This window comes from Panthera tigris, chromosome A1 (genome assembly GCF_018350195.1).
Source record: "Panthera tigris isolate Pti1 chromosome A1, P.tigris_Pti1_mat1.1, whole genome shotgun sequence".
In the NCBI taxonomy this organism is placed as follows: Eukaryota; Metazoa; Chordata; class Mammalia; order Carnivora; family Felidae; genus Panthera; species Panthera tigris.
The window spans coordinates 100,096,538-100,123,583 of record NC_056660.1 but is presented as its reverse complement, the minus strand read 5'-3'; the positions used below and the strand labels follow the sequence as shown (position 1 = coordinate 100,123,583).

The 27,046-nt window shown below is 43.2% G+C and overlaps 1 protein-coding gene across 5 annotated transcripts in view; it reads right to left on the bottom strand.

The window, feature by feature from the left end:
• LOC102972582 (synuclein alpha interacting protein) overlaps positions 1-27,046 on the bottom strand; it is a 156,986-nt gene that overhangs the window by 69,972 nt on the left and 59,968 nt on the right. For all 5 annotated transcript variants that reach the window (XM_007086852.3, XM_015539623.2, XM_042982746.1 and 2 more), the window contains one exon: positions 5,618-5,721. In XM_007086852.3, coding sequence (XP_007086914.1) covers positions 5,618-5,674 — 57 coding nt within the window. In that variant the 5' untranslated portion in view covers positions 5,675-5,721. The remainder of the gene's footprint in view (positions 1-5,617; positions 5,722-27,046) is intronic.

Sequence of the window (27,046 nt, the reverse complement as noted above, 5' to 3'; positions counted from 1 at the left end):
CAGAAAGAACATGTGAACACCCGATAAAAGTCGATCATACTGGGACACACTAAGAAGATAAGAGCAGGCAACCAGGCAACTGCTAGGAAGGGCAGGGCTGATAGACGGGACAGTGAAGAAGGGACGGAGGTGGCCAGAGGCCATGTGAGAATCTTGGCAACCTTGTAGGGGAGCACACAAGAAAGTATATTAGGATCTCGCTCAGGTAGATTTCTTGCTAGAGAGGAGGGGCAAGCCAGGTTCTCTTTACCTTGATTAGCTTTACACTCCTTTTCACTCCTAAACTCAAGGCAAAACTTATATTCTTGATCCAATCAACTCTCTGCTTGAGTCCACTTGATAAGCTCTATGTGCCCTTTCTTGGGGCCTCCCACCACAGCACATGGCTTTGTGGAAATGTAATGAAATCTCGGAAGTGTCAGTGGATTGCATTGAATAAAAAGTGGTGCACACAAACCAGACAGGGGCAGGCATTGTAGTGCAAGGTTGGAAAAATGTGAGAATCCACTAAGAGGAGACTTGTTTACCAGAAGAAGTTATTTTCCTACCACACTGTGGCTCAGTCACTCAAGGAAAATGAATCCATATCATTCTGTGCTATTAGTCTAGGCTTCAAGGGCTTGGGTCAAAGGTTAGAGTGAGGTGGAATGGAATTTATTCATTATGTTCTCATGTGGCTTGCACAAAAAACAGACTGTCAAAAAAATGTCATCTTTCACCCATTGTATTCACAATGGTACAGAAAGGTGGCAAAGCTTCCTGCGGAGGAACAGAGTGTGTCCTCACTTCTGTCTGTGTGCATGTCCGGGAGTATATTTACATGTGTATGTGTATGTCCATACGCACACACAGGTATGCAAATAGGTATGTGTGTATTATATAAATATGTGGGCATGTATTTGCACACATACATATATAAAATCTCGTATTTTCTCCATAAAGTCCAGGGCAATAGGTAGAGATGATAATTATCATGTTACAGATGGGAAAGCAGACATGCAGTAAAATTAAGAGGTTTGCCTACATTCTCTTTCACTCGTTTTATTTTATTTGGAATATATACCAACCCCATTACTTCCAAGCAGCTATTTGCAACTGCATCAGTACCGACGGAGGATAGTGATGGCATTTTATGGACTGGTCCGGAGTCTCTACTCCACCAGGTCGCTCAGAAGGGGAAGAGTAACGTGGTCACATAGTTCTGTATTTAAATCCTGACCCTGCCACTTACTTATCCATAACGTTGTGAAAGTCATACACTTTCTCGAAGGGTCAATTTTTTTTTTTCAAGTGCCAGACTGGGTATTGAAACAGGGCCTGCCCCGCAGAGTTGATAGGAATCTTTAACAAGACCCCTGACTCACAGAGTGGAGTGTGGTACATGGCAGAGCCCGTGTCTCAGGGCTGGGAGGGATGCTCCTCACAAGATCTACAGTTCGGCCTCTGCTTTGTTCTGTTCTGTGTATAATATACTATCTGGAAGAATAGCAAATTGGCCTTTCTTTTTTTTTTCTTAATTTTTTAATATTTATTTATTTTTGAGAGAGAGAGACACACACACACACACAGTATGAGCAGGGGAGGGGCAGAGAAAGAGGGACACACCGAATCCGAAGTAGGCTCCAGGCTCTGAGCTGTCAGCACAGAGCCCGATGTGGGGCTCGAACTCATGAACTTTGAGATGGTGACCTGAGCTGAAGTTGGATACTTAACCGACTGAGCAGCCCAGGTGCCCTGCAAATTGGCCTTTCTTAATAAAATAAATACACCGTGGCTACTAAGAAGTCTGTGGTAAAATAATATCCCAGTGCATTTTTCTTTTTCAGGAGAAGCATCTGGCTTCTGCAGGAATGAAGAAAGAAATCTGCAAACCCTTTTGCAGAGACAGAAAAGCCCTATCATCTCCTTCACAGACCTGCAGGGAATGTGCAATGCTCTCTCCTTGGACATGGCAGGGAGACGAGCCTGTAGTTAGTTTAAACCCTGCATTTTGGAAAGGATGAATGTTATTTTTGAGTCTGGGTAACTTCAAAATAATTTGATTGCCTTCTGGGTTTTGTCTCATTAGGTAAAGGCAAAGAAGTTCTAGTTGCTTTTTTTGAACCAATATAGAGCTTGTGTTTTAATTAAAACAAGAACCAGGCTCATGACCAGAGGGGAAAATCAGGAAACAGAAAGCTCAGACGATGTAATAGGGCTACGGCTAGAGAATCAGAAAAACACTTGTGAACTTGGGCATCTTTTTTAAACGTATTGAGCATTTTCTTCCCCACTCCTGCCACTTTACCAGGAAAGAGGTGTAAGCACCATCAGAGATGGAGGTTATGGAATCCTAAAAGCAAAGGCATGTTTATGGGAGGCTATATTCTTTTTATGCCAGTGAATTAGCAAGTTGAACACATCTTGTTAAATGTCAGCATCGGAATCGTCTCCATTTAGCTCTTAAAGCAGTTGTAACATTCACTGCTCCTCATTTACCTAAAGAGGCTGAGAACAATCATCTCAATATTGAAGAGGTCATCACTGCTTTCTACAAGAAGTGATTATATAAGAACAATACGATTCTGGCACACGTAAGGGCTTGAACCTGGATCGGATGGAACTATGGTAAAACCCTGGATTGCGAGTAACTTGTCCTGCGAGTGTTCTGCAAGGGAAGCAAACATTTCTAATAAATTTTAACTTGATAAATGAGCGATCTCTCGCAGTACGAGTTGTACACAATGCCAGATGTCACAGGACCACAGCTGAACCAATGGCTCTTGAAATTCACTTTGATAGATGAGTGCTTTGGATTACAAGCATGTTTCCAGAATGAATTATGCTTGCAAACGGAGGTTTTACTGTATTATAAAATAACTTACCATATTACAGAGGTTGCCAAAGTAGAGCTTCTTTTAATTTCATGTGGTTTAAGAAAAACCAGGATTGCTTGCCCTCAGTACTACCAACATTTTAGGCCGGGTAACTCTTTGCTGTAAGGGATGCTGTAGGGATCCCTGTGCACTTTATGTTGTTCAGAAGCATCCTTGATCTCTATCCACTAGATGCCAGGGGGGACACCTCCCCAGCCATGACAACCAAAAATGTCTCCAAGCATTGCCAAATGGTCCCCTGGGGGGTGGGTACAATCAACCCTGATGAGGACCACTGTAATAGATTTAGAGAGGCAGTCAGGTGTTGTAGCCTGAAGCAGGTATCCCAGAGACAGATGGCTCCCCACTAGCAGGGTGGCCCTGGATAAGTTAGGTAACATCTCCATGCTTCAGAGTCCTCGTCTGTAAAATGAAAATCATGACAAGTTCCTGCCTCACTGGATTGTTGTGAGGATTAAGCAAGATAACGGCTCTCTCAGAGTGAGTGTTCGGCAAATGTTAGTCGTGATTGTTTCAACCATTCCACGCAGTATCATTTTTTTCCCCCTCTGATTTAAGTTTAAATGCAGGTTAAAGATCCAAACAATAGAACATCTTTAAAGGGGTGGGGGAAGGTTTGAGTGCAGTTACACAATTACAGATGGATAATCTTTATTTATGTTTCAGAGTGGTCAAGTTGTAGGAGCTCGACTATTACATAATCCCGTATCCCGATTTGCTAAACAGTGTGGGCTATTGCTTAACATGGTTTATTATCTTTCAAGTGGAGATCCCTAATTCATCAAAATTATAGGCTGCTGCCAGATGATTCTTCTGTAAGTACAAATGCTCTATTGTATTTAAAAAAAAAAAAAAAAAAGTCCTGACATGATGCTTGGTTTTTTCCCTTGAGTTCTTTCTTCACCATTGGCCATATAAATATTATTGTTATTATTCACTGAAATAATAGCAAAAGCTACCATTTTTAAGGGCAACTTAATGGTGGGCCAAGCTGTGTGCTCCACATATATTATTATTTCACTCAATCCTCAACACAGCAGTAAAAGTTGGTGGGTATCTGGGAGAGGCAAAGTTACTGCTCTCCAGTCAGCACAGGTCAGAACAAGGCTGGAGCCCAACGGGGCCTTCCAAACCCCAAGCTCCTTAAATGCTGCTTCATTATCAAACCTAAGAGAGCTACTCTGAACTCCTAATCATAACGTATGTTTTTCTTTCTAAGACAGCTTCCACACTCCCTACATCTCCCCACATCTCCCCACATTATTCTTTACTTTCTTTGCTTCTCCCCACTAGGCTCAAAATACCTCGAGGTGAGGGGTGCCTGGGTGGCTCAGTTGGTTGACTGTTGAACTCCTGATTTCAGCTCTGGTTGTGAGCTTGTGCTCATGAGCTCGAGCCCCAAGTTGGGCTCTGTGTTGAACTTGGAGCCTGCTTGGGATTCTCCCTCTCCCTCTCTGGCCCTCTCCCCGCTCTTGCTCTCTCTCTCTCTCTCTCAAAATAAATACACTTAAAAAAGTACTTCAAGGTCAATGATATAACAGAACCATGTTCTGAACACTTTTAAGTATAGTAACTTAAAAAAGAGAGAAAGAGACAGAAAGATAAGGTGGGAAGGAAGAAACTCACTTCGCATTGGTCTCAATGAGGATTAATAAAGATTGTCTGGAAGCTAAAATAGGGAGAGGCGGCATTCACATTTCCCTGGCACACCAAGAATCATCCAAGGTTGTATAAAGCAGATCATTCATCAAACGCACCCGAGGAATCCAATCCTTGCATACAGTATGCAAGCTTTCCTTCAAAGTGAATAGCGAATAGTGGAGTAGAGAAATAACTTTGCCAGAGGTGTGTGAAAAGAAGCTTATCTTTTTTGACACCATTTCTAGTGGTGACCCAAAGCTCCATGCCCTGAGACAGTGATGAAAAGTAGGGTCAGCAATTGTGACCACGGAGGTCCTGGGAAGAAAAGTTATATGGCTAGTTTAGAAAGAGCAACCTTCTCATCACATATCCTGAGAGCCGGTTTATCTGGGGTTGTGAGCAGCCAACATGGCTGCTGGCTGGCCTCGGAGGCAGAACTGACCGTGTGGCCTGAGGTAAGTCACAGGCACCTCTAGGCAGGGTGCGTACAGAGGACCCCTCAGAGCCATGGTGAGATAGGCTGGAGGCAGCAAGAAGGTGGTGGCTCCTGACAATGAAGAAGTTCATCAGCTCAGAGCTTCACAGGATTAAACAGGGCCTCAGAGAGGAGCTGGCCCAGTCCTCATCAACACATGACTCTCAGTATTCCCCAATAGCATCCAATCTGTGCTTTGACACCTACAGTGCCTGGAAGGATTCCTCTTACTGTTTGTTCATCAGTGAACAACTTGGCCGTCGTGTCCTTGTGAGCTCCAGAGAAAGCTGGCTGCGGTAAAGCCAGTCCTATAAAGGGAATTATCACTGATAGGGTTGATCATGTGCTCTCTGCAGGCATTTCATAAATTTTCTCGGTGAATAATTTCGACAACAATTAGGAAGGGGGGAGCTCAATGAGGTCAGATGCCTTTCCCACCCCGCCCCCACACACACCATGCAATACACACAATTAAGTGAGATTCGCTTCTTGGTCCAGGGGACCCCAAAGCCACATTCCATCTGCCATCAACTGCTAAACACGATTGGAAGAGTTCAGGATCCGCAGATTACAGGTAAAGGCAGAAGAACCTCCTGAAGCATTGTTTGCAAGAAGTACGACTTACAGATATGTCATCACTGAAGTCAATTTCATCCAAATCCAGGTATTCAGGGGCTTCCATTATTCTTCTTTGCACATTTTGAGTAAAGTCAAATCTTTATAAAAGCTCTGGAAAAGACAGAAGCAAAAAAGAAAAGCCAAAGGGTTACTAGCTGTTTTACAACCAAAAATCCTAGGTCTGTTTAGACCAGCAAAATGAGTAGGGTAACTGGGTGCTAGCTCATTTCCTCTCTTTGGATATTACCCCAGGCCTGGCTTTCCAGAAGCAGGAAGCACAGCACCTCAGGCTCCCCAGGGAGCAGCCAGGGTCCTTTGTTTCACCTAGGTCTGTATTTGCCTGGGTTTGCTAGAGCCATAGCTCAGGTCAGACACTTCCCCGCTGACCAATATTAGGAGGCACCCAGCCCACAACCAGCACTTACCGCACCCTGGGTGAAAGCCTCAAAATTGTAGGATATTCACCCTATTCCCCTGTTTACTGCGGTCATAGCCTTGGAAGCTGCACACGGCACCGTAAATACCGGCTCCCCACAGGAATGACCCAAGTACACGACGGAGACCAACTAACCCACAGCAACGGATGCTTCAGACTCTATAGTACAACGTCCAGTTCCCCCACCCCCGCACCCCCAATGCACAAAAAGGATCCAGGCAGAGATCGAAAGCACAGAGTCTGCGCACTGCTCCCAGCTCTTCACAGCTTTGCCTGTCTGTGCCACGGTGACCCATGCAGGCGCCAGAATGTCCTCAGTCAGCACTTGCCTCGGGGCTGCCCGCGGCAATCCTTTAAATCTGTCAAGGAAGATACATCACCTCCCAGTTCATTTTCCCATCACTTATCATCATCACCATTGGCGGTGGCAGTGGCACCTACAGATGTCAAGAACAGAAATATAGATCTCCTGGCGGTGCCTTAGTGCACAGCATCTCCCGCACAGCCGCCTTGGAGATGGAAAAAGACCGCACTTCCAGGAACTTGTCTTTGGTATTACAGAAACTATCTTAGGTACGCAGACTGGAGCGTCGGAAATAATTTAGTTTTTCCCTCGTTCGGTTTTCTAATCAAGGGGTATCTTGATGAGACCAAGAAATAAGACGACTAAGGAATACATTATTGGAAAGTGGAAATAAATCCAGGCTGATAAAAATGGGTTTCATAAGTGTAAGACTGAGAGTGTAAAAATGCCTGTTTTTGAAAATGCAACTCTTACTCCGGGGGCATTGCTTTCTCATTTTGAGGCATTCTTGTTGTTGTTTTTGTTTGTTTTTAAGTGACACAAATGGTTTAATTACAATAAACGGGGGGAGGGAATCACTTGCTATCCATAACTCAGAACCATCAGCTGATTTAATTCTCAGTATTTCCTCTTCTTCTCTTCCCGCATGCATATACCGTTTTTACACATATATTTAAGCTTATTTATAAGTTTTATGTATTCTCTTATTTATTATTTATTTTGTGTGTGTGAGAGAGAAAGAATGAGAGGTGCAGGGGCAGAGAGAGAAGATTCCAAGCAGGTTCTGTGCTGTCAGGGCAGAGCCTGATGCAGGGCTTGAACCCATGAACTTTGGTATCTTGCCCTGACTGAAATCAGAATTGAATGCTTAACCAACTGAGCCACTCATGCACCTTTCACATATTTTTAATTATAATGGATACAGAGCTGATCCAAGAAAGGATTAGGATGTTACTACCATGTTCAAATGAGATTACCCATTGAGAATTTTTTTAATGTTTATTTATTTTTGAAAGAGAGAGAGAGAGAGAGAGAGAGAGAGAGAGAGAGAGAGAATGAGTGGGGGAGGGGAAGAGAGAGAGGCAGACACAGAATTCAAAGCAGGTTCCAGGCTCTGAGCTGTCAGCACAGAGCCTGATGTGGAGCTCGAACCCATGAACCACGAGATCATGATCTGAGCCAGTGTCAGATGCTTAACCGACTGAGCCACCCAGGTACCCCTAAAAGTTCTTCTGAAATCACATTAAAGTTTAAAATGAAAATGAAAAGAAAATTAATTTGTATTTGTTATATACATATATAATATTGCAAATCAAGGTTACATATTACATATTAATATTAACAAAATTGTAATAGTTTCACAATAATTATGTTAATTATCCTAATAAATAATGGACTTTAAATAATGACTATTAATACATGCTGCTAGTATATATTTATATATTATATCTAGTAATATAATATTTGTTATATATATATATATATATATCCCAGATATATGTATATATAGATAGATATGTACATATCCAGAAATCTTAATGTTTATAAGAAATCTTAAAAGAGGTCCTTAAGTAAACTGCTTGGTACAAAAATATATCACTTCAATCCTCACAAAGATGTGCAGAGAAAAATATACACACTCATACTTGCAAATTACACAAAATAACTTTCTCTTCCATTCTGGTGGATTCTGGGACAACCCAGACTATCTGGATTCTAGCTCGTCAGCTAACAGACTTTCTTCCAGTCTAATTTCTTTTCGCTACATCTGTGCTCCACGTTGAATTGTTGACATACAGACTCTAATCCTATGGTCTTGGTGAACACATGATAATCGTGGGGGTGAGGACGGCACACAGACAAAAGCATATCACCAGAAACATGGATACATGGGGAGAAGAAGCAGAAAACCATGCATCAAAGCCAGGGATAGAGTGGATCTCTAAGTACCTAGAAATACAGACCACATATAAAACGCGTATGAACACGTCTTACTGAAGCAAATTAACAAGTAATCGGTGAGCCCCTATTTGAGGTGTTCTGATGATATAAAGAGCAATATCCACTCTAGTGCAGCCATTCTAATGGGACACAGCCAGTGGATGATATAAAGCATGACGTTAAAGCAGACAATCTTTACACTACACTTGGAGATGGTAGTGAGATTCTTTTTTTGTTTTTAATGTTTATTTATTTTTGAGAGAGAGAGAGAGTGGGGGAGGAGCTGAGAGAGAGAGAGAGAGAGAGAGAGAGAGAGAGAGAGGGAGACAAAGGATCCAACGCAGGGTCTGGCTGACAGCAGAGACCCCAGTTCTGGGTTCGAACTCACAAACCTTGAGATCATGACCTGAGCTGAAGTTGGACGCTTAACTGACTGAGCCACCCAGGCGCCCCAGCAGTGAGATTCTCTATTCCGTAGGCTAGAACACAAGTTATGAGTTCCAGCTCATGAGAGGAAGACCTCAGCCACTGCACATAATTATCTCAATGGGCTGGGTGGTCCACACTCAGATCAAGGGGTCAAGGCATCCAGGACCCTTCTCTACTCCAAATGGGCTTCCAGATGCAGTCATCTCCTTAAGATGCCTTATTTTCTCTACCTCCCAGTTCCTTTTGTCTGGTTTCAATTCTTCTCTCTTTCCAGGGGCCACCTTGGAAGTGTTACGTCCTCATTTGTAAAAGTGCAGAAATGCCCATGGTTCACCGATCCGGCCAGGTTCCCAAAATTCATTGCTCCTTTTCAGTAGACAGCGAGGCTACAGTTGTCCCAAGGGATCATGACATTGCCCCCGCCCTCTGCATCTGCCCTTCCACGGGGCACCTGGCATGGCTGGACACTCCCTTCCGAGGAATTCGGGATGAGATGGGAAGGGATGAGGTCAGCTTAGAGCAGCTGCGGATAGTCTTCCAACACGATAAGGAAACGGAGCTGGGCTGCGGGCACTTTTCTCATCCTGCTCTAGGGACACCGTCCCACTGCACACACCAGCCCACAGTGGAAAGCAGTGGGCCCCCTTTCCTGACCACATGCTCTAAGGGAATACACAGCTACAGAGGACACACACAGGATGCCCCTGTGAGTGGAGTCTGGCCCACAGATGTGATGTGTCTGGCCCTAGCAATGTTTTTTTAAAAAAAACCGAGTTAGTTGCCAATTTGCAGACCTTGGGTGATTTCACATAAAATTCTGGATTTCTGGCTTTGCTTTAAAAATATCTGAAGTTCTGGCCAACACGGATCCATATTCCCCATGACAACAACTGGCTACAGCTGAGCTGCCTCAGAGACAGGCTTGTGCTCCCCAGTTCACCAGCTCCCCTTTTCTGCTCTCCTCACTGAGCCCTGCCTGGCCTTGGGGACATCTGAGTGTGTGATCCTTGGAAGGAATTCAGCATGAAACAATAAGGACCATCATCACCCCTTTCTGTTAGTGCCTCCTGACAAATCATGTTTATTTCATTTGTATTCCGAGATCAAATTTGTATTCTGAGATTGTTTTAAATTCTCATGCCACAACAGCAACAATTTCTTACAAAAAAAAAATTTACCAGCTTGTTACGATTCATACTTTTGTGGAGCCTCCATTTGCTCTAAGGTCTAGAGAAAGAAAACCTCCACCAAGGTCATAAAATGTTGCAAGGTGGGGACTGTGTTTCCTTCACTTCACCCTGGAGGAAGGAAGTGTTCTTGCTTTGTTGAAATCGGTGTTGGAGATTTACGTGAGATTTACGGGGAGCCACTTCACTGTTGTGACCAGAGGCAAGGGTGCCAGCTGTGTCAAGTGCAAGCATGCACACACACACACACACACACACACACAAAACCAAGGCCACCCTCCATCTGGCCAGGCTAGCAGCTTGGATGCAAGAGAGCTAACCTTATGCAGGGCCTACCAGAGTGGGTTTGCACTTAGGTGAAAAATATTTTTCAGCCTCCCCAGAAAGGGCAGTCGAGCTTAAAATCCTTTACATGAAATTTTTATTGCTATGCATCATAGTTGGCCTTGGGCCCCTCTGAGATCTCGAAACCCAGTCATTTATAAATTTGTTCCGTTCCCCCTCCCCATCAGCCCTCACCCTCCAAGCGGCAGTCACCTGTCCCAGATTCTCTGAGATCCTAAGGGCTTTCTTTTGTAATGCTGTCCCCCTTCACCCCACACACCTAATATTTTCTTTTTTACGTTTATTTCTTTATTTTGAGAGAGACAGATAATGTGAGTGGGGGAGGGGGAGGGAGAGAGAGAATCCCAAGCAGGCTCTGCGCTGTCAGCACAGAGCCCGACGTGGGGCTTGAACTCATGAGACTGTGAGATCATGACCTGAGTTGGAGGTTTAACCGACTGAGCAGCGCCCCAACACACCTCTTACAAGATCTGTCCACCTTGGGTACTGTTGACTGGCTGAAATCATTCCCTTTCAATCTCAGCCGGGCTTTTCATTTCTCTTTATCAATGCCAGCAACTTTCAGTTTGTCACTCACTGAGGCAGGTAGGCTCTGTGCTTAATTTTTTTTAAGGTCTGGGGAAAGATGGAAGACGGAAGGTAGTCAGTGAGTGACAGAGCAGAGAAAGGTAAAGGAAACAGGTTCTAATGGTTGAGTGCTACCAACTTCCGTAGGAAAATTTACAGGAGGGAAAAAAGAAGTGAAAGAGTAGAATGTGGAGACATGAGGCTAGGCGGCTGGGACCTGGAGGCTGTGCAGAACCTGTTGGTGACACATTTCCCCCTTCTTTTGATGCTCCAAAAGTAGTGGGAGAAACTTCACCCAAACTCTGAGTGGCTGCTCAGCTAGAGGAGATAAAGAACAACATCCTGAGCACCAACTGTTCACCATGTCTGGAAGGAGTTTTTCTATTCTCATGGCGTTTTGATGATCTGCCAGGAACAGAAGTCCCTCCAAGTGCCTATTAAAGTGTACAGAGGGGCTCATGGCCCTACTGGGTCTATCAACACCATGTCACCCTCTCATAGGGGACCTCAGGGATGGTCCAACTGTTTCCTTCGAGGGAAGACTCAATCTGGGGCAAGAGCTCAAAGTAACTAAGACCAACTGGATAATAAAAGGCAAGCAATTTATTAAAAAAAAAAAAAAGCCTTCCCTCACTCTAGTACTGTGCTGATCTTCAGGTGATATTTTGAACTTTTTGGTTGTGACTTGAAAACAGGCTCTAAAAGTAATTCAAAATGAAGGCTTCCAAAAGTCTGTTGGATGATGGCATCATCAGTGGAAAAAGCTTGGAAGGGCCAACAGAATTTCTGTGAGAAATTACCCTGACTTAATGGACACATTCCGGTGTGCCTGGCTCATAAAAGACTCACGGATTTGTGACTACAGTCACACGTTACTTAAACTGCTCTACCGAAATTCTTCTTAAAAAGAATTGCCTCACTCCATTTTACAAGGAGTCAGCATGGACTCATTCTGGAGGCTCACATTACACAGATCTCTCCTTTTCTGCCAAAGTCACTACTGCTCCGTTTACCAGTTTGCTACAAGGCTTGGTAATTAAACCCAAGTTGGGCTTGTCAAAATAAATGAGCAGAGTACTTTGTCGGGGATGAGGTAACCTCACTCGATTTGCATTACAGCTGCTTTCTTTGCTCTTTAACTCACCAGTACTTGGGAAAACATAGCAGCCTACATCCCTACACACACGCGTGCGGGCGCGCGCACACACACACACACACACACGCACACACACACAGAGCCAAATCTGTACTGGGATACATTTTCAGTTTGAAAGCTTGCACATACGATACTGGACTTACTTCCTTTATTATAACAAGACCTCCCCCCCCAACCTCCCAAATCATACACTAAGTACTGGAAGGCATGGGTGGAAAAAAGTGAAATATATGAAATGTCGTCCCCACTTGGCTCAGTAGCTTGGTTGGCAAGGAAGCAACTCATTCCAAATGTTGGATTCAGTTTCTTTGACTCTTTGATTCAACAGTGGCCAGAAGCATGGCAGTCGCTAAATGCCCAGTCTTGAAGGAGAAAAATGATAGAGGCAAGAAATTTCTACTGGAAAGAGGCAACTGAAGGAGAGCCAAGAAGTATACACGAGGGGTTAAGGCAGAAAGCATGAGCTCTGGAGATTTCATCCACTTCTTCATTTATGAACTATCCCTGTAGGTAAATTCTGGGTAATAATACACTGTTCACACCCGTACAGGGCACGCAGTCCAAGGTGACACAGAGAAGCAAACAAGTCATGACAATAAAATGTAGTCCTTGCTGAGAGAAATAAATACACAGGAATCCTGAGACAGCCAACCTAGACCCTGGAGATGAGGCAGTCTGATTGGGATGGGTAAGGTCTAAGCTGTACACTGAGGAACGAGGGTATGAATGGTGAGGGGAGCTGTAGGGCTGCAGCGGGGGGGGGGGGGGGTAGGTGTCCCAGGCAGTGATTACAGCGTGGGCAAAGGTGGAGAGTTCTTGAGCAGAATTTCCAGAAAGATAGAGAACACCAACTGAACACCTACTGCTGTTGTGCTCCAAAAAAAAAGGGGTCTTGAAGGGTGAAGGGTCGAGGGGTAAGCTGGGGTGGTCAGGGGATTATTTCCAAAGCTGGAGTGTAAACACAGCACATTTTCTTAGAGTATTACATTTTCTGGCATGCTTGGAGAAAATACAAGTGAATGTTTGCCATCAAGCAAGAGACTTCACCATAACAAACTAACCCGGCTGCTCTAGCTCCTAGGGGAGGGCTGCTGATACTTCCTGTTTGCCCACAGGAACAGTAGTGAAGCAAAACTTTGCACTGGGGTCTAGGTCTGGTGCTCGGTCTGGAACAAACTTTACACCCAGGGCCTGGGTGCTTCTACATCTACTTTCCCACTTATGTTTCATAAAGGCTCTGAAAGACAAATATCTTTATAATTTCTTTTGTGGAGATAAGGAAATCGAGGCTCAGAGAGGTTCTATAACTGCCTCATAGACACACAGCCGGGGCTGTTGATGTTCAGTTGGCTTTTCTCCCTTTTCCCAGTTTGCCAAAACTGCAGTGTTAAACTGTGCCTGTATCAGACATTTGACGTTTTCTTTTTTTTTTAATGTTTATTTATTTTTGAGACAGAGACAGAGCATGAGTGGGAGAGGGGCAGAGTGAAGGAGGGAGACACAGAATCCGAAGCAGGCTCCAGTCTGAGCTGTCAGCACAGAGCCCGACATGGGGCTCTAACTTGTCAACCTTGAGATCATGACCTGAACCGAAGTTGGACGCTCAACTGACTGAGCCACCCAGCCGCCCCAGACATTTGATGTTTTCAAGTCACTTTTAATTTTTTTTACATCTGACTTTATTTATCACAACTCTGTGAGGAGGCAGAGGGTATATATCATGGTTTGCAATCATATTCTTTCCATTTTACAGATGGGAAAATACAAGAATAGTTTGGCCAAAATTAAGTACTATTAAGTAGGAGAAAGGCAGCTCAGACAAGCTATTTCCTACTAATTCTGGGACTCTTCTAGTTTGCCCTCCGGCTTGCTCTGAAACATGGGCATGTCTTTGAACCAACTAGGTCAGAGTTCCACACACATCCTTAGCCCTTAATTGTATCACTTTGGGTGCTCACAGACTGCAATGCCAAACAAATTGCCCTTTCTCCTCTCCAGCAGAGTCTAAATAGAAAAAATAGCAGGCATGATCATCATCATGATACAAAAGGGTACAGATCTTTTTCCACCTACCATCCCTTACCCAAAGAGATCCCTGAATTGGTCCATAAAACATTATATTGCATAGCTAGTTGGTTTAATACTTCGACTTCATCTTCAAAGGAAATGATTATGATGATCCTTCCTTATGTCTTATTCAAAAGGCTAGGTAAGATATTGGAGAATCTCACCCTGGAGAAACTCCAGAGGTCAGGGCTGCTCTGACAAATCTTCATAAAGATTGGTCTTTTTGTAGTTTTGAGCATTAGCTTATAGTTCAAAATTCTTGCAAATAATTTGGGGGATCATTTCATTATTTCTAAAATCTAAAAGCTGACAATGAACTTACACTAGAGCCTAAGAGCTTGATAAGATATTAGTTTTTAAGCCTAGAGGCACTTTTAAATCTGTGTGTGTGTGTGTGTGTGTGTGTGTGTGTGTGCATGCGTGTGTGACAGAGAGAGAGAGAGAGAGATTTAACATAAATTTAATATTTGATGGGGCACCTGGGTGGCTTAGCTGGTTGAACTTCTGACTCTTGGTTTCAGCTCCAGTCATGATCTCATGGTTTGTGAGATCAAGCCCCGCATCAGGCTCTGCACTGACAGCGCGGAGCCTGCTTCAGATTCTCTTTCCCTCTCTTTCTGCCCCTCCCCTACTCTCTATCTCTCAAAGTAAATAAATATTATAAAAAGAAATTTAATATTTGAAATTCTTTCTGGAAAGAGGAAGGAGAGAAATCTATGCTTATAATAGCTGCCCAAGACAAAACAATGTATAATAGAAAAAATAGTAACACACACATAAACACAAGAAAACGATAACATATTCGGTTCTACATGCCACTTTTAAGAAGGCCAGAGGCAAGCTGTTATGTACTGAGACAGAATAAGGAGGTCAAGACAGCTGGTGGTCGGAAAACTCAGTCTCATGTGGCAACGCTAAGGAAATATCTAAGTTGGAGAAGAGAATATCCTCTCCCTCTCATAATTTTATAAAGAGCCACCATATAAAAGGAAGATTCGACTCCAAGGGCAGATCTTAGAGGAAGTTTCAGAAACACCCATTTCAGAAGACTTCTTACCAATGGCGACTGCAATGGGCTTAAGTGGAATGAGCTGCTTTTTGAGATCATAACCACACCAGCAAGAAACTGTTCATCTAGAAGTTGGGAAGGATCCTCCAGGAGCCAAAGATGGGAATCCTGCATTTGGAAGGAGGAACAGAAGATCTCCTAACACGAAGATTCTGTGTGGGCTGATACGGCAGTGGGAACCCCCCTGAAATCAAACCAGGATCTCAGGACAGTCCTGACCATCTCCGACCCCTCTCCAGGGTCCTTCCATGACAGTCCTGTCTCATCTGCCACCCTGATCCCACAAGGAATGTGAATGACTTATGGAGGTTGAGAGAGAGTTAAAGAGAAAAATAGTTTTTAAAAGGGAATTAGAATGTTGTTCATTCACTGAGAATATGATTTACTCTTTGTGGTAGATGAAAACTTATCAATTCTACAAGGACAAAACTATGACCTAATGAGGCCCAAACAAAAAGAAAATATCTGGGAAGAAAAAGGAAACATTTCTAGCACTGGGAGATCGAGCCTGGACTGTAGCCAGTCGTGTCTTGCACTGGCTTCTGGAAAGGAACTATGGAATAATTTTGGAACTGGATCCCCTACTCAGTTATGTACAGGAAACTATCCAATTCCAAGTTCCAAAATTTCTGGCGCACCTGAAGTGGTCATGCTTTACTCTTGATTTTGCAAAGATTGTTTGATTTCTAGAGTGGATCTGCTTGGCAATTATTATCGAGAATGTATGGAACACAGATGACAATCTCGATTCCCTTTTAGACAGGAGTAGACGCAACAGCACTCTGCACAGAGACCATTACGGACTACATCAGGCCTGTTATCTTGGCTTCCTTCTCCTACCTTTCAGTGTTTGTAAAGATTAAACTACCAAGCAAGACCAGTGTTCTCAAAGTTCAGCCCACATGAGAATGATCTAGAAGGCTTATTAAAGCAGGTTTCTGGATCCAGCCCCAAGAGTTTCTGATTCAAAAGGCCTGGGTGGGAGGCCTGGGAATTTACATTTCTAACAAGTTCCTGGGTGACGCTGATTCTGCTGGTCCCAGAACCACATTTGAGAACTGCTACCTAAGATCAATGGCTCATCCCAGCCCTGGCTACATCTGCACTTAATTAAAAGATGGTGACCTCTTCCCCACTCCCCCACCTCCACAGATGTTAACTTCATTATACAGGATCCATGCCGAGTGCCCTTCTGATTAAACTGCCTCCGTGGACTCCAGTAAGCATTTCCCATGAAGACCACCCAGAAAACTACGAGGTCTTAAGCCTGTGTGTGTGTGTGTGTGTGTGTGTGTGTGTGTGTGTATGTTTTAATTCCCACTGCTATACAAGGGACAGATGCCGGCCTACAAAACTCTACAAAATTTAGGCCTTGGTTACTTTAAAATTTCTCTTCTCCATAGCACTTTATGGCCACAAAGATGTTCTAAGTTTCTCCTGTTAATGAGATCCAGGTTTATAATTTTAGACGCAGCCTTTTTAGAGCAAGAATCTCAATCTAGGGATATCCAGTCACTAGAACTACAGTATTATAAATCCCAGGTCTACTAGTAAAGGAGGAGAATGAAAAAAATGTAAAAATCTAATGAGAATTAGTGTAAAATCCCATGCTTATACAATACGTATGCGTTAGAAGATATTTAAAATAATTACTCACTGAATCTGAAGCAGTCCAAATGGCTATCCTGGCTAACTGCGAAAAATAAAATCCTGGCCATGTATTTTTAATTATGTCTATAATATGCTTATTTTTATTGACTCCAAGTCCAGAAATCAGATTATTGGGAAGATTTTATCAATTCTTCCAATTAGAATGTACCAATTTAATAACCAAAAGAGGAAATAAACTCTCCATAAAATAAATGTTTTTTTTTTTTTTCCTGAAGAAGAGTACTCTCTGATATGTAGGCAATTAAGCAAGCATGGTAGGCTCAGCAACCAAATATTTGCATGTCTGTGCATATACGCAGACTATGATTTGGCAAGCACTAATTCTTTGATCCGATGCTTTCATCTATCCCTAATTTACTAAAGACACTTAGAGAAAGGAAAATGAACACAGTCTGTTTCCCGCTGAGATGAGGTACTATGACTAAAAGTGCAAAAACTGAACGCTGCATGCTTAACTAATGATTTTCAATACGTGGCAAAGCATGTTAAGAAAAACACGAGATGAAAACACAAGATTACTGTCAAGCACCTTCAGGAATTCCGCTAGGAAGTATCATCCTCAGTGTCCATAATATGCCGTTTTTGTTTTTGTTTTTTTATTAAAAACATTTTTAACATTTATTTATTTTTGAGAGAGAGAGAGAGAGACAGAGTGTGAGCAGGGGAGGGGCAGAAAGAGAGGGAGACACAGAATCTGAAGCAGGCTCCAGGCTCTGAGCTGTCAGCACAGAGCCCGATGTAGGGCTCGAACCCACCAACCTTGAGATCATGACCTGAGCCAAAGTTAGACATTTAACGAAAGGAGCCACCCAGGCGCCCCAACAGTATGCTGTTTTTGAATGCAACACCTTGCAGAGAGTACATACTTTATATATTAATTGTTACAATGAGTTTATTTCCAGACTATGTTCCTTTGTTGAGTCACTCTAGAATTTCTATATTCAAAATCTTGGCATTGTCCCAAAGGACAAATGTTAGGATGCCTATTTTTCTTCAGCTTCTAATAAGTAAGTGTTTGCGTATCCTCTTACCATTTCCCTCAGAGCTCTGATTTCGGGGAGAAGGGGGTCTTTAAGCCCCCTTGCAGAAACTGTCTAGGATGAGGGCTAGGGAAGCCTCGGCTGCACCTTCTAGGACTGGGGCCTGCTTCCCCGCTATTAAAACTGAGTGTTTTAGCTTTTTTAAAGATTTTTAAAAATGTTTTTTAACTTATTTTGGGAGAGTAAGAGAGAGTGGGGGAGGGGCAGGAAGAGGGAGAAAAAGGATCCCAAGGAGGTTCCGCTCTGTGAGCACAGAGCCCAACGCGGAGCCCCAACGCACGAACCGTAAGATCATGAACCTCAGACGCCTAATGGACTGAGCCACCCAGGTGCCCCAAAACTGAGTGTTTTAAACCGATGGTTACCAGAGGGGAAGTGGGTGGGGGAAACAGATGATGGCGATTAAGGACGGCACTTGTGATGAGCACCGGGTGATGTATGGAATGACTGCACAGTACACCTGAAAGCAGTACAACACTATACGTTAACTATACTGGAATTAAAATAAAAACGTAATCAAAAAAAAAAAAAAAAAAAACAACGGAGTTCTTTTCCATTAAGCATATGGAGGAAGGGTAACCTTTGCAGGCTGTGGTGTGGGCTCTTCCTCTTTGGGACCACAGAGGGACACCAACTTCATTTTGTAATTCACCAACATAAGCGGGAAAGGACTGAGAGCCGAGAAACCTGAAGAGAGTGCTGTGAGAACAGCTGGAAAAAAGACACAGGCTGCCAAGTCTTTTAAGAAATAGACTAAGATAAAGTGAGAAATCCAAAGTGGAGTGATCAGCCACATTAATAAAATACTGAACTTGGCCCCTCTAAGGATTTCAGTTTCTGAATCATCATCTCCAATCCAGATGTCGCCATATGTCATTTTCTTTCTTTCCAAGAGGAGGAAAGACATCCAGAAGCAGACAAAGACTAAGGTGGCTAAAGGAAGAGTATCAATCAGAACCAAAAATACTTTCCCATAGTAAAAGGCTACCTGCTTGTTTCCAAAGTCTGTGAGACAATCCACGTAAATCCTGTTGGGAGACAAGGGGTCTGTATCATTTCCTGCACTCCGGTGTTCGGATTTTCTGGTATAAAGCAAAACGGGGATGTATACTGTCACACCAGCCACCCAAAGCACGGACACCACCTTCAAAGAACGCTTCTGATTTTCCAGATTGGCAGCCTCACTCGAGGGGTGGACAGTCTGGTAAAGCTTCCGGTGGTAGGACAAGGCAAAGTGTAACATGAACCAGATGGCCAGGGAAGTGGTCAGGCTTGCCGTGAAGTGCAGAACTCTGCAGCCAGCTGAATCCAACACGAAACCAGAAGAGTAAACAATTTTCATGACATTCACCACCGCGTTTTTAACGAGGTGGACGAATAGAAGGCTGAACATCAGAAGATGGGATGTCTGTAAACGGCCAGGGCTACATCTCCTTGTAGAAAAAAATAAACACACGTTTCCAACAACGCTCACAAGGATTAGAACGGCACAAGCGGTGATCTGAAGGACGTCCGCAGATGGCTTCATGGTAAATAGCAACCTGGTCCTCTCAAATGTCTCCTCCTCAAAGCTGAAGTCCTTGGGCATTTGGAGGACTTTTTAGTGAGGAGACCTGGGTTTTTTGATCCACTATGTTGACGAAACTGATTAAGGGTGGAACATGAACTGGTATCATCCAGACAATTCTGAGATGGTCTGTGACAGAGTCCTGCTTGCTCCAGCGATGGGTGGCGGAAAACACAACAGCTTCCCAAGAGGAATTTGTTTTTATCATCTCCGGGGATATAACGAGGATGCAGAAGTTCTAGGTAGCACCACCTAATTAAAAATTCTCAGAAATCTATTTATAGCTACTGTAATGCAATTTCCTGGATACGATGTGGTATAGTTTTCAACAACCATGGGAGAGAAGAAAATTAAATACGTGTTAGCAAAGGAAAGGGGGCCAGAGATTGAAATGACCCTCTCCAAATCAAAGAGGTAGCGTATCTGAATAATAGTGAGGATTTCCAAGTAAGAAAATGACAAATTACCAGTGACGGTACCAAGTCACGTTCATGAAGCACATCAGTTTTCTAGCATCTTTACCATTTTAACAAAGCAGGAATACGATTATTTATTTTGATGACCTCATGGCGTTGTTGCTGACATTACAAAAGAGATGACAAAATACTCTCAAAGGAAGTAGGGAAGGGAATAAAGAAGGAAGAGAGGAAGGCAGGGAGGGAAGAAGACCCTTTTAGAAACACAGGCATTACGTCCAGGACCAAATCTCTAAACTACTGATTAAAGAAACACTCTGACAATTGGGAAGTGATGAGGGGACCTCCCCACTACCCTGAGCACAGAAGGCTAGGAAAAAATTTCTGTCCTAAGTATGGTTGGAGAGTGACAGAGCAAGGACAGAAAAATGGCACCGAAACACACTGCTCAAGTAATCTGGCATTAATTCACTTTCTGGATGAATTCTGTTGGCTAAATATATCACAATGATCCATTCTGGGGACAAGCTACTTTCCCTCGACTGTATTTACTCATAAATTCTGCTGCCAATCATTCCACTCCATACCGTCGCCCCATATGCCTCGGGCTACCTCAGGAGTACTGGACCCGGCCTGCCTCGACTTCACCAACTGTGGATGCACACCTCTTCCCAACTCTGTGTGCAGTGGCTTCATGTTGGGAGCTTGGAATTAGGCATTGGGAGAGGGAGAGAGGGTATTTACACATCATGCAAATTATCAGATGCTACAAATCAGAGCTTCTGGTGAGGGACGTGAACTACATACTCTCCGTATCTACATTATACCAGGACAACACTGGCCTGAGCAAAATATACCAGAGAGATATGAAATTAGCAGATACTTTATGTAACAGTAAGATTGGTATTTGGTACACACTAGCTCTTTCAGGAAGGGTACATGTAAGAGATTTATGGCAGTAGTTAGGTAAGAAAGCTTCCGCCAGGGGAGGTGACGCTTGGGGGTGCTGACACTGCCTATTAAACCCCCTATCTCTAGTTGGCTATTCAGACACATAGCCATCTAAGAGTGCCCACACCACATTGCTGCTCTTCCCTAAATATCTATTACTTCAGTGTTAACTGTAGTCAGTCAAATAGGTACCCTGGCGTTTCTCATGATACTAGTAATAATAATAATAATGAAAAAGAATAATGGTAATAACACAACAGTAATGCTCATTTTGGCTACCGTTTATTTCATACCGACTTGAGCCAGACACTGTGTTGGTGTGTTCCTTTATAAATATAATCTCATTTAATACTTAATATCATTCTCATTTCACTGATGAGGAAACAGAAGACCAGGCTGGAAAGTAAACTGCTCAAAGCTACTGAAAAACGGGGACAGGAATCCAAGGCAGGTATGATGGATTCCCAAACCACCGGTTCTTGGGCCTGGTCTCTCCACCTGTGCTGTCAGAGTATGGATTTTCTGTTGAGTATTCTCCATCTTCCCCTAATGGTTTACGATAAGTACACCCAACATATAGAGCCTATAAAGAACTGCTTTTGAGAAGAGTTCCCTCAGGTTTACAATACGAAGTCATGCAGATTTTCAGACCACAAGGGTCTTTTCCCTCCTCCGATGATACATGTTATGGGTGCTTATACTTCGACATCCATAAAGATCTTTAAACACTCTGCACGTCAGTTCCTGCTGCCTTACTTGAAAGAGAAAAAGGCTGTTGCCAGCATTGGTGAGCCCTCTCACTCCAGACCGTATTTAAGCAAAGGCACAATGACCGCCTGGAATGAATTTGTAGAGCAGGCAAGAACCACCCTAAACAGCAGACAAAAGATAATTATGAGACTGTAATTGTAATTTGAAATTTGATTTTGGGATAATACATAAAGAAACTGTGTATGTGATGCTATTTCTCAAACAGGCCAAATAGCAACAATTTATGCCAAATAACATTGACTTCTCAGAGCTGAGGGTAAAAAAATGTTTTATAAGCCTCCCCCACCCTCCCTCAAAAAATAAAGCGTTATGTAAACATTGTCTTTCAAAGGATTAGCAAACATGTAATATGTTCCTTTGCATTAGGGCAACAGGGTAAAATAGAAGTCATTTTTTTCCTTTAGGGTTATTTCTATACTAGAGAAAAAACATACATTAAAATATAAGGAGAGTAAAATTAATTTTTGTGACTATTGTCTTGACTGCTGGAGAGTACTTTTCTTGGTTAACTACACACAGTAGGGCTGAAGAGAGACATTCATAAGATGGCACTCACACTAATGACAATGCATCCCATGCCCAGCATGGTGCTCGACTCTGGGATGAACATCCACTGTCACAGTCCTGCCTTCAAGAGGCAAAAAATGATCTAGTCACAGGAACACACTCATGAAAATTTATCCATTATATATATATATAATGTTGTATTGCACATATAATACATGCACACATATAAAATGTTATACCATTATAAGATACATTTAAGTAATTATTAATCATTAATAAATGAATATTAGACAGGAAAGTGATCATGAGTCCAAGCATAAAACATTCAGAGACAAGAGGGGCTCCTGTGGGCAGGGTTATTTTATTTTATTTTATTTTTTGAGAGAGAGAGAGAGAGAATGAGCAGGGAAGAGGGAGAGAGAGAATCTTAAGTAGGCTTCACACTCCAGACCTCTTGCTTCCAACAGCTCTTTCCAAAAGAGAAAGAGAAGGGAAAAAGCTGCCCGAAATCATGAAGCAGAGGTGCTAAGAAGCCTGGGTGTCAACTCCGGGGAATCCCAGAGAGCCTTGGCAGTGAGCTTCTGACAGCACAAAGCCCATCTCGCAGCGGCACGAACATGGCACAGAGCACGGAGGGTCCCAGCTGCACTCCTGCATCCTCTGCCCAGGAAGGTAACTGTCACATGTGTACTTCAAGGAGGGAAGGAAAAAATCTTCCTTTGGAAATGGAACACGGGCTCTGCCAATCCAACTGCACTGAGGTCATCTGAGAACCGAGGAGTTCAAAGGTTCTCCACGGCTTCCATTTACTTTGGCATAAGATTTAACAGAAAAGAACTAAAGGGAAATTTATACGGCCCAGGCTGTTTTCCAAATCGCAAACTGCTAAAGTTACTTAGATTTTACTTTAACTCCCAATCACATGTAAAGTGGTTCAGATGTAAACGTTTTCCGTGTGGCTGAGGGCAATCTAGGTTTCCTCAAATGCACATGTGCAGTTCTAACATTAAAGATTTGGATTCAAAAGTCTCAAAGAACTTCGAGTTCCCCTTGATTAGAGACTGCTGTTACTTTATGCAAGGTTGGGTCCAAGGAGGAGAAAAAAAAAAAAAACACGCTGCCTTCATTTGGACATTAGGTTCTCACAGTAGCACTAAGATAAACAAATTTTGCAGGCTGAGGGAAGGGCATTTATTCCTTTAAATTGAGTATGTAATATAAATAAATGTCTTCTAAGAAGAGATGCCTGAAACTTGATTCTAGGTCTGATTCTATACAAGGGCACTAATTTATTTCAACGAAGATTGGTATAGTGCATATTGGGAAGGGCATGCCTTCTGGAAGGCAGGGCTGATCTAACCAAGCAGGGTAATTCACTAAGGTACAGAAAGCTGCTGCTTGAAATTGTCTGATTTCTTCACTGGCCAGGAGCAAATTGATATTTGCATTTTTATATACAGCAAACTGGAGAGAATTACCAAATCTTTTACCTTGTAATCAATGGCTGCCTAAAGTTATTTTCAATTCTCGATAAGGCAGTGATTTTGTGAACAGCCAGGGTATGACTAAAAACCCCTAGCTCCAAATTAGAAGTGAATGAAATGGAACTTCAGGCTGGTTGGGGTCAGAGCAATTAAATGGTAATTGCCTTTTAGATACATTAATGTTGCTAATTATATTAGTGTGCTAAGTGCTGGGAAATGTGGATAAGAGCTCCAGGCCACTGGGGTGGGGAAAGGGAGCTAAGATTGATTAAGCCTGGCACTGCACCGGATCCTTCACACACGTTTTCTCCTGAAATTCTCACAATAACCTACAAGGTATTATTAGCTTCAGTAACCCTGAGAAACTTGCCCAGTTGGTTCCAGCTGATATGCAACTGAATCAGGAATTCTCCAAGGACTGCATGGCTCCACAGAGCAGGGGGTTGGCAGGGCCTTGAGTTGGAATGGGGAGAAACACTGGATTCAAATGCTGGAAGAAATTTGGTAGCAGAGGAAGATGAGAGAACTTGAGAACCAGGCCTTGATGGAAAAGTCTGTAAGTGTAAAGACCCCAGCGGGCCTTTCCTTACTGTATATAGAAAGCAAGAGCCCAGGATAGAATTCTCCATGGGCAGAATCTGGAGAAGGATGATATCAGGGTATGGAACACTGGGAGCAGAGGATCTCCCACCATAAGAAGATGATTATGGAACACAGGAAACCCACTCAGCACCTCAACACCAGAGGTGCCAGAAAAGAGGTCCCCAGTGTCTGAGGCTGAAAGGCCTGGTCAACCAGGAAGTAGAGTGGAAGGGCCAGTGCCTCTCTATCTGACACTCTCTAGGCCAATCTACGAGAATGACAAAGGCTGTGCCTAGGAATCTGACACCAGAAGCCCTGGGTTAAATCACGTATGGGTCGTGAATGCTTTGTCGAGACAAATCTGCTCTGAGTCTCAGGCTCCTAATAAGGATTTTCCAAGAAACAATGAAATATATATAGCTGTGTGTGTGTGTGTGTGTGTGTGTGTGCACATGTACAAGTGCACACATCTATGTTAGTATGCATATGTGCATTTCTGTTTACACATATAGCTAGGAGTGATCATAGTGTCAATGAAATTGTGAACCCAGGCTGAAGGTGGCAGAGTGTTTTACAACTGCTAGTTTTGTATTGATGTCCTAAAATCACACAGTCAAGGAGGTGCTTTCTGCTTGTAAGTGGAGGGTGCTATGTGGCTCTTTGCCAAAGGCCGGACTTCTGAATGCACTGTTTCTGCAACATAGGCTCAGTTCTTTGGCAAGCAGCTGTGGAAAGTTCTAGGAACTTCCCCAGGCCTGACTCCAGCCCTGAGACCTTGGGTCTCTACCTCTACTCAATCCTCTAAAGATAAAGCCCATCTCTGGCTGTATGCACCTGACCACACACATCCTCCCCTCTCTAGCACAACAAAACTCATCTCGGCTTTGGATTCTGTTCCATCTTTCCCCCCGCCCCCTCGTCCAAACAACTCAAAAGAGGCATCTACTTTGACTGTTGCCACTGTCCTGTCTCCTTTTCTTTTTAACTGACCACAGTTGAGTTTCTACTTTTTTCCTCTGGAAATGATTTGGAACAAGATCAGCTCCTAAATACTAAATCCAATGACCACTGGACCTGTCTGACATTTTTTCTCTTTGCTCTTTATGGCTCCAGTATTTTTGCTCCCTGTGGGTCCAAAGTCTTGGTTTGCTTCCTACTCAACCACTGACCCCTACATATACAGACAGCCTCCTGCTCTTTGATATCCCTCTTTGGATGTTGCACAGGCCTCCAACTCCAACAACCTTACTCGGGAGACCATCATCCTCTGCTCGGCTAAAGTCAGAGACTTGGGTATCATCCCTGTCCCCTCTCTCTGCCTCACCTGACATTCACTTATCCCATCAAGTAACTATTTATCCTTACCATCCTTCTGACCATTTCTTATTACAGCTGCCTCTCACTGTTTCTTGCTTGAATGAATAGAGAAGAACAAGACTAAAGGCCAAAAAACTAGTACATTTTTCATTCTTCAAAATCATTCCCTGCATCTATACAACTGTCCAAATGACTTAAAACACAAAGATGGCCTATTGAAAATACCTGAGTGTCTTCCCACTGCCCATGGGGCAAATGGCCAGTTCTTCCATCAGTCATAAGGAACCATTTTGGGCCCGCCTGCCAACCTCTGACTCATGCTGGAAACTTTAATGACGCTGAGATTCTGCGCATATTCCATGCTGCTCCATGTCCTGTGGTGTTGTTGGCTTATGCTGATATCTCTGCAGACAACCTCCTCCTCTTGTGATCACCCCAAAACCTCCAAACCCCTACCTCTGGCTTTTTGTTGGCCAATAAATAGTGCAATCACTTGCCTATTTGGTCTCAGATCCACTCTCTTGGATAACTATTTCCTGAGCTCCTCTGCCAGCTGACTGGCTTCCTGGTAGGTCTGGGCAAGCGCAGGCGTGGGCAGAAGATGAGAGGGCAGGGAGAAGGGACATGGTAAGTGTCTGTCTCTCTAAATACCTATACACATCTATATATCACACACACACACACATGCACACTGGCACACACACAATTGCCCTGCTACAGGCAGTGTCTCCTATAGGTGATCAACTCCTACAAGGCAGCATCATTAGCATCATTCTCAATTGTGCTAGAAGGAACGGTCACCCTCAGTTGAAGATGGTAACAGACTACCTTCTTTTGCCCTTACGGCCCTAGGAGTGGTGGTGGCTTCCCTGCCTTTGCTGATCACAGGGCTGTTTTATCTTGCTTAGGTTAGGGTTTCAGCCCTTCCAGCAATGAAGTAACTAATGCTCTATTTTAATTTCCCTCTGTGTAAAATTTCTGGAGTGGTTTCTGTTTATTGTGATTTCACCCTGACCAATTCACTTAGTTTGCCCTTTTAAACTACTCTTAGACACTTACCTTGGGGGTTATGTAGGAAGTAACACATAAGGAAGTGTCCAAATCTACACCTGACTTCAAGTTTAGAGTCCATGCCTGCTTCTTCCTCTGTGAGAAATCCCTGAGAAAATTATATTCAGTGTACTTACAAGAACTTAATAGTAACTGCTCATGTTTCTGCCTACTTCATGATGAGATCCTATGTCTTGTCCACCATAAGCCATAGGACTCAGCACATACTGTGGCATATGGAAAGCACTCAAGAATTTAGCAAATGAATAAAAAAAGTCCACTGAATGAAGCAGTGAAACCAGAGATATTTTTATAAGAAGCTAACTTTAGTTTAGCCACACAGGGCATCCAAAATTTTCTGTACCAGGACTGTACAAAGTCCTACCACAAAACAAATCATAGTTTAATATAGTTAAAATAAATATAGGACATAACTACATTTGGGGGAATAGCATGTATCATAAAAATCAAAGTCATTATCCCTCAAAATTTAGGGTTCATGGTTCAAATTAGTTCAGAAAGTAAGAAAAAGATGGGTGTTTGACAACAGTGAACACACCTAACAAGGCTGACCAAAGG